This window comes from Octopus sinensis, unplaced genomic scaffold (assembly GCF_006345805.1).
Source record: "Octopus sinensis unplaced genomic scaffold, ASM634580v1 Contig19686, whole genome shotgun sequence".
Classification (NCBI taxonomy): domain Eukaryota; kingdom Metazoa; phylum Mollusca; class Cephalopoda; order Octopoda; family Octopodidae; genus Octopus; species Octopus sinensis.
This window is the reverse complement of record NW_021836520.1, coordinates 5001-20000: the sequence shown is the minus strand read 5'-3', so window position 1 is coordinate 20000 and position 15000 is coordinate 5001. Positions and strand designations below refer to the sequence as shown.

The 15000-nt window shown below is 36.1% G+C and overlaps 1 protein-coding gene across 1 annotated transcript in view; it reads left to right on the top strand.

Moving 5' to 3' along the window:
• Nucleotides 1-15000, top strand: part of LOC118762038 (CAP-Gly domain-containing linker protein 1-like) — a gene marked incomplete at its 3' end in the record, with an annotated part of 21961 nt that overhangs the window by 3157 nt on the left and 3804 nt on the right. The window contains exons 4-9 of the mRNA XM_036500281.1: nt 1284-1343; nt 2834-2947; nt 3725-3949; nt 9665-9744; nt 12781-12940; nt 14297-14360. Coding sequence (XP_036356174.1) covers nt 1284-1343; nt 2834-2947; nt 3725-3949; nt 9665-9744; nt 12781-12940; nt 14297-14360 — 703 coding nt within the window. The remainder of the gene's footprint in view (nt 1-1283; nt 1344-2833; nt 2948-3724; nt 3950-9664; nt 9745-12780; nt 12941-14296; nt 14361-15000) is intronic.

Sequence of the window (15000 nt, the reverse complement as noted above, 5' to 3'; positions counted from 1 at the left end):
CTAGAAAGAGCAGTAGAAAACTCAAAACCACCAAAGCCTCTTATTGGAAGCCTCTTATTGTACACTACCGTCAGAAATTAATTAGCACCCTTGATTTGCTCTTCACTCAAGGTATGTGCTGTCACCTAGTGGCCATATCTCGAACTATTGCTTTGTTGCGAGTTCACTGTTGCGCAGAACGATGACGTAACTTTGTTTGCAGAGCAGTTTGAGAGTCTACAGCCTTATGATGTTGACATAGCAGTGCAACAACTTGGAGTGCGGATGCAGACAAATCTTCCTTTGTTTAATAGATATAGGTAGCACCTCGCAAGGACCGAAATCACACCATACTAAGTTTTCTCATCGCGTAAGACGTTTTGAACAGCTCATAGGTTAATTGATTTAACCTATTTAATGTAGAAATTTGAGAAGTGCTAATTAATTTCTGACGCAAGTGTATTTCTATGGGAATAATATATGGTCTGATGACTAATAATAATAATAACAATAATAATAATAACAATAATAATAATAATAATATATATATATGCACATACACACATACACACACACACACACACTCACAAACATATATATACATATATAATGTTGCATTGTAAAATATATTTTTTATTTAAAATTGCGATGTTTAATTAAAACGTGATTTGGTTGATATTTCTAGCAAATAGAATGACTGCATAGATAAGTAGGTTTCAACCTTTTTAGTATCTGGGTCAGATCTAAGCCATGGACTTTTTCAGTGGGCCGCACCAAAAAGAGTGAAACACAAGTCAATTAAAGAGGGTCTCCAGAAGGATGCTTGAGGGCCGCGTTTGGCCCTTGGAGCCGCAGTTAGGAACCACTGATATCAATACTTCCCAAATTGCTCGTGTTACGTTTCAATTACTAATACCTGTAGCGGCTCTCAGAATCGCCGGAGTGACAATTTAAATACTACTTTGTAGTATTCACACCGCATCGCGTGTCGCACAGATCAGAAAGAGACGCGTTCGAAGTTTAGAAAGATGAATCCGTTTGAAAAGCATTTTGCAGTCTTCACTCAATGACAGTATAAGCAGCAGTAAGACAGAAACATATTTGCAAGGCTATATAAGTGTCTGCAAATGTTATGTAATCATCACGGTAAATTGCTGAAACACATGTATATTCTATGAAGCATTGACTACACTAGCTGTTTTCTGGATGTTATCTATCTATCTATCTATCTATCTATCTATCTATCTATCTATCTATCTATCTATCTATCTATCTATCTATCTATCTATCTATCTAAATAATAGGCAGAGATAGAAAAGCTTCACACTGAACGAAGGAATGCAATGGAAGCTCTTCAGAAAAAAGTAAGTGTTTTATAAAAAAATTTCCTTTCAAATAAAACTTAGGTGTTATTTCCTTATGGTTTTGCTTTTGAAATTTATATTGCTTATCACTTGTTTGGTTTTATTTTTTACTTTTAATATAAAATAGATCCGTGGTTTCCTTGTTGAGACGTTAGCTTCGGATGACATGGTTTTGACCTCTTAACCATCCGCCATGGCTGTTGTCCATACATGGATCACAGATAGGTGTCTGGTGTTCTGATATGTTATTATTGACACTTTAACATTATGCGTCTTCATATCCACGTCTGGTTATCAAATGCACCGTGGTCGACTTTACCCTTCATCTCTTTGGGGGTCGATAAAATAAGTATCAGTTAAGCACCGGGATCGATGTAATCGACTTGCCCTTTCACCCGAAGTCGCTGGCGTTGTGCCAAAATTTGAAATCCATATTCATGCCTGATTATCGAAGGCAAAAAAAACTTTTTAAATCATTACCGATGAAAATATCATGTCGACATTTCATCATTCCTTGTAGGTGCCCTTTCTGTTTGATGAGGTCGATTTACTCGGACTCCCCACTTCCCTCTGTCTTCCATCTCATGCTTATACAACCATCCAGAATCTGGTTTCCAGTCTGTCCGTTGATGTCTTCAGTCTATAAACGTTTTTAACAACCTCTTTCTTTCTTCCTCTTAACGCTTCCTGTCAAAATACTTTTTGGCAATAACTCGGCGCATTGTATGTTCATAATATACTCTTTTACTTGTTTCAGTCATTTGACTGCGGCCATGCTAGAGCACCGCCTTTAGTCGAGCAAATCGACCCCAGGACTTATTCTTTGTAAGCCTAGTACTTATTCTATCGGCCTCTTTTGCGGAACCGCTAAGTTACGGGGACGTCAACACACCAGAATCGGTTGTCAAGCGATGCTGGTGGGACAAACACAGATACACAAACACACACACACACATATATATATATATATATGTGTGTATGTGTGTGTATACGACGGGCTTCTTTCAGTTTCCGTCTACCGTATCCACTCACAAGGCTTTGGTCGGCTCGAGTGAGACTGAACCCGGAACCATGTGGCTGGTAAGCAAGCTACTTACTACACAGCCACTCCTGCGCCCATCATTGCTTTGCGGACTTGTTTCCCGACAATAGGTGTCTATTGACTTTCAGCTTTTCTAGTACTGCAGCATTTATTATCCAGTCTTTCCTGCTTAACCTACTCAATCTTGTGAAAAACCCACATCTCAAAGACTCCTCTCTTCATTCCCATTGCTCTGTACATCGTGCAAGGTTCTCTCACGCAGAGGACCATTGACGTAAGGTAACAGTCTCGATTTTAGATGCAGCGTTATCAATTTTGAAGCAGTGAGCATTTTCATTCTGATAAGTGTAATCATATTTATTTTTAGACTTATGTAGCTTATTTTCTGTTTCTCTGTTTGTTCGTCTTCTCTTCTGTTCGTTCACGTTGTGTTCTAACATTTTGGCAGCAAGGTAGCAGAGAAGAGATGATTAAAATTCAGAAGGAATATGAAGACAAAGAGAAAGATTTAGTGATACAATTGGAATTGAAACAAGAACATGATATGTATTCACTGAACAGGGTAAGCCTCTCTTTATTTTATCCAAGGAAGCGGAGACAATAATAGTTTTATCGCAACACGATGAGTTTGACCCCCCACCCAAGTTTATTGTCCATCAGGTATTACAAAACTAGAGAAAAATAGAGTAAAATAATTGAGAAAGGCCATAGATAAACACAGCTTTATCACTTTAACAAACATATTCATTTGACTGCGGCCATGCTGGAGGACCACCTTGAAGGGTTTTAGTCGAGCAAATCGAACCCGAAATTCATTTTTAAAACCTAGTACTTATCCTATCAGTCTCTGTTGCTGAACCGCTAAGTTATGGGGGCGTAAACACACCAACACCGGTTGTTAAGCAGTGATGGAGGGGTGTACACATACAGACTCAAACACACACACATACACATACATAGATATATGTAAGTATATATACAACGGGCTTCTTTCAGTTTCCGTCTGTGAAAGCAATGTGGTTGGGAAGCAATCTTCTTACCACACAGCCACGTCTAATTCTAGAATGTTGACAGAATTCTAGAATGAGAGCAATAAGTGGTTCGAATCTTATAGGGGTGTAGAGGGGATTTATTTTCCCATATACATATTATCACACGCACGCAGAAATGCCTCAAGTTCTCAATAAAGTATGTATGTACACACACACACAAATACACATACACACATATAGGTATGTGCGCAGTTGCATATATGTATGTATATATGCATGCATGCATGTATGTTTGTGTGTATACATGTATCTGTATATAACATCACTTCTATGCTTTTTTTTTCTAGGAATTCGATTTAAAAAAAAGGAAAGGACTAAAGGATTTAGAAGAAGAATTGTTGAATTTGGTTCGAGAAGAATCTTCATTATTACTGGAAAAATACGAATGGCTGAAAGAGGAATCAGAAAGAAAACAAGCAGAATTTCAGAAAATCATAGAAAATATTGCGACATATGAAAACGCAGTTCTTGAGGAAAGACACCAAAAGCATCAAGCCATGTTTGAAATTTCTGTAAGATATAATTTCTGTTCTTATAAATTTACTATATATTATGCACAGAAATCTTTGATAAAACGTACGCACAAACACTTGGCCTACGTTGGAATTGAACTCAGAACACGTTGGATTATAATTAAGCACAATGAAGTATTTACACTGTACGTCAACTGTTTCGGCCGTTGCTACATCTTTTCTCCATATTTATTACCTCAGCGGAATTTGAACTCAGAACGTAGCGGCAGACGAAATACTTATTTCTTTATTACCCACAAGGGACTAAACATAGAGGGGACAAACAAGGACAGACATAGGTATTAAGTCGATTACATCAACCCCAGTGCGTAACTGGTACTTTATTTATCGACCCCGAAAGAATGAAAGGCAAAGTTAACCTCGGCGGAATTTGAACTCAGAACGTAACTTCGGCCGAAATACCGCTAAGCATTTCGCCTGGCACCTCCGCCTTATCGAAGGTGGAGGTATTGTTTTCAGTCGTGTTTGTTTGTTTGTCCGTGGACAAGATATCTCAAGAACCACTGGATGGATTTGGATGAAACTTTCAAGGATGTTTGGCCTTGTGACTAGCACGAACTGATTATAATTTTTTGTCCGGTACAGGACAAAGATTCTGGTTATTTTTCGTTTATTTTTTTAAAATTAACTTTTGAGAGCGGTCGGGTTCATTTTTAGTATTCTTGTTTCTAACAGCAGTCGAGTTTATTTCAGATATTCTCATTTTAAAAATCACCCCTGGCTAATCATTGAGAGGACGTTGATGTCACCTTGGCAGAGGTTTGCGCTCTCTGAGTGCTCTTCTTATGCTTAAGTTCAACCTAGCTATAGGATACCTTTTTCTTTTTTCAAATTCAGAGTTCTGACTAATTGATTCTAGAAGTTGGGTTGGACTCACTCGAACTGAACCGAAAGAGAATTAGGCAGCATTTGAACCTAGAACTTAAAGTAACGTAAATAAACACCGCAAGGTACTTGTCCACAGCGAGCGCAACGAAGTAGCAGAATGCTTAGAGCATCAAGCCAAAAAATCTTATCAGCATTTCTTCTAGCTGTTTACGTTCTGAGTTCAAATTCCGCCGAGGCCAAAATTGCATTTCATCTCTTCGGGGTCGATAAAGAGATTACAAATCAAATATTGGGATTAGATTATATTGACTGTTCCCTTTCCTCCGAAAACTGCTATCCTTGTGTCAAAATTTGAAACAAAGGTGGCTGGCTGGCAGAATCGGCAGCACGTCGGACGAAATGCTCAACGGCAGTTCTTCGGCTGAGTTCACACTTATATAATTACACTCATAAGCACATAAACACAAGCACAGAAACGAAATCATACAAACACACGCATACAAACATACACACACAAACATACATTCATAGTACGTAATACATATGTACATGCGTACATACATACATACATACATACGTACATACATACATACATATGCACATACGTACATGCATACATACAAACATAGATACATACATATGTACGTACATGCATACATACATATATACATAATCATTTAAATATACATTATATATGAGCATGTCTAGATATGCAACTATATGCATGAGAATACATAATTCATACATACATACATACATACATACATACATACATACATACATACATACATACATACATGCATACATACATACATACATACATACATACATAGAAAAATACCGTGTTGTCGATGTTGAAATTCCAATGAAGGAGCCGTGAGTCTAGGTTAGAAACCAGTTCTTTCTCTATCGGCAATAAATCTTGAAATAAACTGAATAATAGCATGCATACATGCATGCATACACACATACATACATACATAAGTACATACATACATGCATACATGCATACATACATACATACATACATACATACCTGCATGCATACATCCATAGATACAAACATACATACATACATACATACATACATACATACATACACGCATACCTACATACATACATACATACATACATACACACATACATACATACATACATACATACATACATACACACATACATACATACATACATACATACATACATGCATACATACATACATACACACATACATACATACATACATACACACATACACACATACATACATACATACATACATACATACATACATACATACATGCATACACACATACACACATACACATATACATACATACATACATACATACATACATACTTACACACATACACACATACATACATACATACATACATACATACATACAGACATACATACATACATACATACACACATACACACATACACACATACATACATACATGCATACATACATACACACATACACACATACATACATACATACATGCATACATACATGCATACATAATAGATACATACATACATACATGCATACATACATACAGATAGACAGACAGACAAATGGGAAGACAGACAGGCACAAACACAAAAACACGCGCAGACGCTCAATTACATAAACACCAAAATACCGATATCCAATCACTTGTGGACACTAATTATCGATCACTGTTTCCAATCCCTGCTGAATCGATGTTAAACGAATCGTATTATTGACAGAATCTATTTCTTCATCTTTTTTGGATACACCGCATCGGGTGTATATGTTGGTTGTCTTCTTAAACTTTGTGTCTTCTACATTGACTTCTTGTGGTGTCGTCTCGGCACTTCTCTTGGTTCGTAGTCGGTGGGTGGGGTGCATTGGGTGGGTGGTTTAACTAACAAATATCAATATATTCGTTAATCATAAAAAATATGTATGTGTGTGTATATATATTGATAAATTTATATGTATATGATATATATATATATATATATTTATATATTGATATCTATATATCTATATCTATATCCATCTATCTATCTTTTCTATCTATCTATCTATCTATCTATCTATCTATCTATCTATCTATCTATCTATCTATCTATCTATCTATCTATCTATCTATCTATCTTTTCTATCTATCTATATATCTATCTATCTATCTATCTATCTATCTATCTTCTTCTATCTATCTATCTATTATATATTTATGTATGTTTCTATATATGTATATGTTTATATATATATACATATGCATAAGTATACTGATATATATATGTGTGTGTGTGTCTATGTATATATTTGTGTATGTATATATATGTATATGTGTATGTATATATATATATATATATATATATATATATGTACTTGCCTACATAGTTTATATATTGGATAGTTTGTAACTAGTCTAGATGTTGCTTTCAAATAAATGTTTTCGTAGACTTTTATATATAATTCCGGGCTTTTGTTTTTCAGTTAAAAGCCTCCAAACGTCACCCAATATTTCTTATCTTTCCATGATATCGAGTCAGATATTTTATGACGACAGAGAAATATAATAAATAGTTATAAATATAAATAACTTTAATTATAGCAAATAATTAAACATATAAAATGGGAAATAGCAAATTCAGAACGAAAGCAACAAAACATTTGTGTGAGTGTACGTATGTATGTGTGTGTGTGTGTGTGTGTGTGTGTGTGTGTTGTGTGTGTGTGTTTGTGTGTGTGTGTGTATATGTGTGTGTGTGTTCTTTTATTCTTTTTTTTTGTTTCAGGCATTTGACTGCGGCCATGCGGGAGCACCACTTTTGGTCGAACGAATCGACCCCACGACTTATTCTTTGTAATCCTAGCACTTCCTAGTACTTATTTTATTTTTTCTCTTTTGACGAACCGCTAAGTTACGGGGACGTAAACCCACCTACATCGGTTGTCAAGCGATGGTTAATGGGCTGGATGTGGTGCTAAAGAAGGAGCAAGGTCTTCTGGAACATGCATATATACCCATTACCTATTTCTCTATCGTCGATCACATTGTTTACACATACGGATTCGTATACAAGACATTGTAAGAAATCCGTGCTAACTCTAATTTCTATAGAAAATCTCTGGAGATTACTATTGGGTTGTCCGGAAAGTTTGTGCCGATTTTTAAAGGAAAGAAAAAGGTCGATAAATACTTGCTATTACATTTTTAATCAACCAAATATGAACCATTTTGTTGCACAATGCGTCTCCATCTTTCCTTCAACTTGAAAATACCCTCTTCCCAGAACTGAGGTGGTTTCATGGCAACGAATTCATCAAGGTATCTTTTTACGTCATCCAAGGAATTGAAATTTTTACCATTACGACTATTCTGCAGAGAGCTGAGTAAGTGGAAATCCGAAGGAGCAATATCTGGTGAATGTGGAGGGTGGGGTAACACATCCCAGCCGAGCTGCAGCAATTTTTGTCTGGTTCCCAAAGCATCAAGTGCCGAAAATGAACTTTCTTATCTTTCATTTTAAAGGGTTACAAAATTAACACAGGTTATAGGAACATAAACCTTCTTCCACGAAAAGATAGCTTAAACTATTTTATGGATTCAACCATGTTGTAAAATAAGTCGAAGGGTAAGCTAGTATAAATCGGCACGAACTTTCCGGACAACCCAATATAAGCAGCGAATTATAGCACTGTTAATACAGGTGAAGTACAATACTGACATATATTTGTTAGTATATTATAGTTGCCCAACGAAATACAGTGTCCATACCAGCAAACATATGTATTAGTTTAACGCTCGGGAAGAGAAAAAGTCTTTAAAGGGACAATCTTTGAAGGAACACAGAAAGAAACAAGGAAAGAAAATAAAGAATGTGTAGTGGCTAGCGATCTCTCTCTCTCTCTCCCTTATATATATATATATATAATATATTATATATATATATATAATATATATATCTATATATATATATATATATATATATATATACATATAGGCGCAGGAGTGGCTGTGTAGTAAGTAGCTTGCTTACCAACCACATGGTTCCGGGTTCAGTCCCACTGCGTGGCATCTTGGGCAACTGTCTTCTGCTATAGCCTTGGGCCGACCAATGCCTTGTGAATGGATTTGGTAGACGGAAACTGAAAGAAGCCTGTCGTATATATGTATATATATATGTGTGTGTGTGTATATGTTTGTGTGTCTGTGTTTGTCCCCCTAGCATTGCTTGACAACCGATGCTGGTGTGTTTAGGTCCCCGTCACTTAGTGGTTCGGCAAAAGAGACCGATAGAATAAGTACTGGGCTTCCAAAGAGTCCCGGGGTCGATTTTCTCGACTAAAGACGGTGTTCCAGCATGGCCGCAGTCAAATGACTGAAACTAGTAAAAGTAAAAGAGATATATATATATATATATATATATATATATATATGTAAATAAATTTTCTCGCCTTTTCAAACTTTTCTCAGTATTTTTCCTAATTACCCCCACACGTATGTACAACACAGAAACACACTCACATATATATATATATATATATGTATACACGCATATATATGTGGCATATGTATATATATATATATACCATATATATATATATACCGCATGTAGGTGGATAGAGTTAGCTAGCTAGATAGATTGATAGATAGATAATACAGGATCTCTTAACAGAATAAATATGTGACTGTTGCGTTAATACAAGTGGACGAGCGTATGTACAATTTGGATACTTTTTCTTCAGTTTTTATTTATACTCTTTTGGTCTTTCCCAGTTTCCCTCGCTGGGTATTCTAGAAAACTTTCAGAAAATTATTAAATTCGATAAAACTTCATCCGTTGATAATTCTTCAAAATCTTTCATTTCTCTGCAGAATAACCAGGAAGTTGATTACAGATATTTACTCAATAAAGCCGTCGCCAACCAAAAGGGAATACTTCAAAAACTGAAACAGTACGAACTTTTTTCCAAAATACTATATTCTTCGATTGTGATCTTCGTTCTTTTACTTTTTTTGTTCCTTAATATATGGTTGAAATTTTCTGAAACTTCACATATACACGTACGTGCATCCGCAGGTGCACATATTGGTAGACGATTGCGTACGTGCGCATACGCACATGCGTAAAAAATACATGCACCCGGGGACAAACACACATATATACATACATACTCTTTACTCTTTACTCTTTTACTTGTTTCAGTCATTTGACTGCGGCCATGCTGGAGCACCGCCTTTAGTCGAGCAAATCAACCCCGGGACTTATTCTTTGGAAGCCCAGTACTTATTCTATCGGTCTCTTTTGCCGAACCGCTAAGTGACGGGGACGTAAACACACCAGCATCGGTTGTCAAGCAATGCTAGGGGGACAAACACACACACGCATACATATATATATATATATATATATATATATATACATATATACGACAGGCTTCTTTCAGTTTCCGTCTACCAAATCCACTCACAAGGCATTGGTCGGCCCGGGGCTATTGCAGAAGACACTTGCCCAAGGTGTCACGCAGTGGGACTGAACCCGGAACCATGTGGTTGGTTAGCAAGCTACTTACCACACAGCCACTCCTGCGCATATATATGGACACAGATTGACTTACACATGCATGCACTAATCTATATATATATATATATAATAGTATATATATATATTATATATATATATATATATATATATATATATATATATATAAATAAATAAATGCGCCCTTTTAAAGCCTAGCCAGGGTCATAGGCCCGTTTTCCCGGTTTCCATGGCGTATGTGTTCCCAAGCTGGATGGGACGCCAGTCCATCGCAGCGTTACTCATTTTTGCAAGCTGAGGGGACTGGAGCAATGTTAAATGAAGTGTTTTGCTCACGAACACAACTCGTTGCCCGGTCCAGGAATCGAATCCACAATCTTACGATCATGATGCTGACACTCTAACCACTAAGCCTCGTGCCTCCACATATATATGTATGTGTGTGTGTATGTGTGTGTGTGTGTGTGTGTCTGTTTGTGTGTGTGTGTCATAAGAATTTGTGTATATGTATCTACGTATGTGTGTATTGGGTTATCCCATAAATAATGCGTTCTTTTAATTTTTCGGTTCTTTAATTTTTCAAAATTAAGATAAACAAATTGTGTTTTTTAATTGAAAATATACCCTCCTTCATTTTCTCCAGTGCTCTTCCATCGATCTGGTAGAGTTGTCGGGCCCATCTTCCAAAATTCATTTGTCCAGTACTGTTCTGACTTCATCAACAGAATTCATATTTTTCCATACAAATGATTTTGAAGACTACGGAATAATGATAATGAGATGGAGCAATGATCGGCGAATATTGTGGGTGGAGCATCGTTTCCCATTCAAACTGCTCCAGCCTTTTTGTAATGTCATATTCCAAAAGTATGTGGCCGAGCATTATCCTGATGGAAGGATACTGACTTTAGCCGCTCAAGCTGCTCGCAGTAGATTTCCTTTGTTATCGTTTGGTTTGGGTTTAAAAATTCAAAGTGGACTAAACCTTTCATATCCCATGAAACAGATAACAATTCCTTTCGTGGTTGAAGATCTTCTTTAGCCCGGGGTGCTGGTGTTTCTCCTTTCCCTACACACTGTCTTCGGCGCTTGACATTTTTTTAGAGAACTCATTTTCGTCACCTTTCACAATTCGGTCCAAAAAAGGTTCATTCGTGAGAATCGACAGCAAAGGAGATCACTTTCTGCGTGCGCTTAGACTAGGAAAGTTTGTGAGGAACCCACTGATCCAATTTGCTGTCATTTCCGATGGCACTCAGGTGTCGATGAATGGTTAAACGACTAAATCCAAGCTACTCTGCTAGTTCTTCAACAGTTACGATGGGAATTTTTTCCATCAGGGTTTACAGGACGTCCTGGTCGAAAAGGCTCGTCTTCTACGGTGTAGTTTCCTGCTCGGAATTTCTGGAACCACTGTTGACACTGGCTTACGCTTATTGTCCGATCCCCATGTACTGCACTAATATTTCTCGCATTTTCCGTAGCATTGTTGCCTTTCCTGAATTCATCAAGCAAAATATGCCGACTATGCTCCTTTGTCACTTCTATTATAGCTTTGAAAACCTAACTGTTAAAATCGAATTGCACTCTTTAAAACTTGCACTAAGAATAAGAACACGGCAAAATTACTACCTGCTTTTATAGCAAGTTGATGCAGGTAGTTTATCCCGTACCCTCCGACATTTAGTTAATGCAGCTGAAGAAACTACATTTGTGAGATGACCCACTATATCTTTGCGTTCTGTGTATGCGTCTGTGTGCGTGTGTGTTAGTGTGTGTGTATGCATATGTGTATGAGCGTGCATGGTTTCCTGTGTATAGCTGAGAATGTATATGTACATATAAACATGTATGCTTGTATGTATATATATATATATATATATATATATATATATATATATATATATATATATATATATATATATATATATATATATATATATGTATATATATAATAATTATTATTTGACGGAATAAAATCCAAACTTACAAGGAAAATGAATTCAATTTAGAAATACTAAATCAAATTCCACACAACATATAGATATATAAAATATTAGAAAAAAAAACACTTTTATCAATTCAAAATGAATAATTAAATTACACCATTAAATTACATTATATTATTTTTGTTTTTCTACCTATTATATACATTTTCTGTTATATGTAATTTTTAGATGGTGTAATTTAATTATTCATTTTGAATTGATAAAAGGTGGTTTTTTTCTAATATGTTATATATTATATTTATATATAATATATATATAATATAATATATATTATATATATATATATATACGTGCATATAGATTTTTCCTTCTCCCTCCTCTTCTATCTTCTTTTTCTTCTTCTTTTTTTTATATCATCATCATCATCATCACCATTATCATCATTATCGTCATCATCGTCATCATCATTTTTATCGACATTATCGTGTCATATCTTGCAGAGACAAGATAATTACTGATGACGAAAGCGACCAATTTTGTACGGAGTTGCATCAGGAATTACGAAGAATTAAAGACGAATTCTCGGAGAAGAGATTTGCAAAAGAGAAAGAATTACACGCGGAGCTGTCACTCGAGAAGAAACGCATTCTGGAAGATTTGGTAATATTCGTTGTTTTCTTTTCTATTTGATAAAAAATATATACGAAAATCTTGATAATACCATGTAATTATATATCCAGATGTTATGTACAATAACACTGTATAACTAAATTTTAGTATTTTTTGTCTTTGGTCAGTAATTTTAATTTCCTATTTGCCTCTATTTAGAAATCAAAGGAAATGACTGCTATTCCCTTCACACTTTGCAGTTGTTACCTGGACACCACTGAGTTGCTGAAGCAGATATATCGTTATAGCAAATATGCTGCTCAATACCACAGATTTGCTTGACCTTAAGCACTTGAGCATGTCCATTATTGGCTGTCGATATGTGTGTGTATCTCTGACCATGAGCAGGAGTAGTGGGAAACATCATAGTCATGTGTTGAAAGGGATTCTTTGGGGTTTGAATAATTGTAACAAAAGCAAATTTAAAGGAAATATAAGTCATTCTTCATACTTTCTAAGGGCAAACAAATGGAAAATTACCTAAGGACAAAGATCGAGTGACAGGGTGCAATTAAGTAAGAACAGTAAAGGTGATAAGGTTCGATAAAATAAAGTACACCAGTAAAATACTGGATACAGGGAGTCGAGCTAGCAGAATCGGGAACGCAGCGGACAAAATGTTTAGCTGTATTTCCCATGATTCTTTGTTCTGAGTTCAAATCCCATCAAAATACCACCTTTACATTTCATCCTTTCGGAGTTTATAAAGTGAAGTGCCAGTCGAGTAATGGTTTAGATGTAATCGACTTACCCTCTTCCCTCAAAATCATTGCCTTTGAGCCCTGCATCGGACCGGCGTTCCATTCAGAAGAATGTGATCTCACTTAGTTATACACCGTGAAAACCAGATAACCATCACAAGAGACTCAGGATTGAAGAAAAGAAAAAAAAAACGGAAAAATAATCGAGAATCCTTGTCCTGTACCGGATCGGTTCCAACATCTAATCAGTTTGTGCCAGTCAGGAGACCAAACATCCCTGAAAGTTTCATCCGAATCCATCCATCCAGCGGTTCTTGAGATATCTTGTCCACAGACAAACAAACACAAACAAACAAACAAACAAACAAACACGACTGAAAACAATAAGCTAAGGAGTAGGTAACGATAACAACAATAATATACATACACATATATGTCTATATATATACATCGCAAGGCGGCGAGCTGGCAGAAACTTTACCACGCCGGGAGAAATGAACCCAGAACCACGTGGCTGCAAGTTCAGTTTCTTAACTACACACCCAAGCTTGATCCACACTCTAAAGAATTCCTGGTGATATTATTGACTACTTTGGTAAAATCTCTTATTTTCATTACCCAATAATATTTTCTTACCCATTTACAGGAGAATAAACATAACAGAGAAATTGCTGATCTGGAGGCGAAGTTTAAACAACAGAATGACCTAGGTGAGTTGAGGTTTCAGAACGATTTCCCGTCTACTCTTTTTTTAGTCTGTTCTTTTAAAACCCATTAGTGCCCAAATTGTTTTACTTAATTTATTAACAAAAATCTATTTTTATACAACTTTATCTGATACTAAATATATAAAAAAATTTATTACAATATTTGAAAGACACTCCAGTCTTGATGACTAACTAAAGATATCTCAGAAAAAATACGGGTCTTGCATAAATATGATGGATTATTGTTCTGGTCCTAAAAAAGGGCCATAGGCGCTAATGGGTTAATGTTGAATTTATTACTTGCTATGTCGCTGTCGTATTGAAGGCAATTGAATAATAACACAGCATATCTATAAAAGATTTTATTTTGGACGAAAACCTCTGTACGTTATTGCCATTCAATTATTTAATAATGACTAGGGCGGCGAGCTGGCAGAAACGTTAGCACGCTGGGCGGTATTTCGTCTGCCGTTACGTTCAGAGTTCAAATTCCGCCGAAGTTGACTTTGCCTTTCATCCTTTCGGGGTCGATTAAATAAGTACCAGTTACGCACTGGGGTCGATATAATCCACTTAATCTGTTTGTCTGTCTTTGTTTGTCCTCTCTGTGTTTAGCCCCTTGTGGGTAGTAAAGAAATAGGTA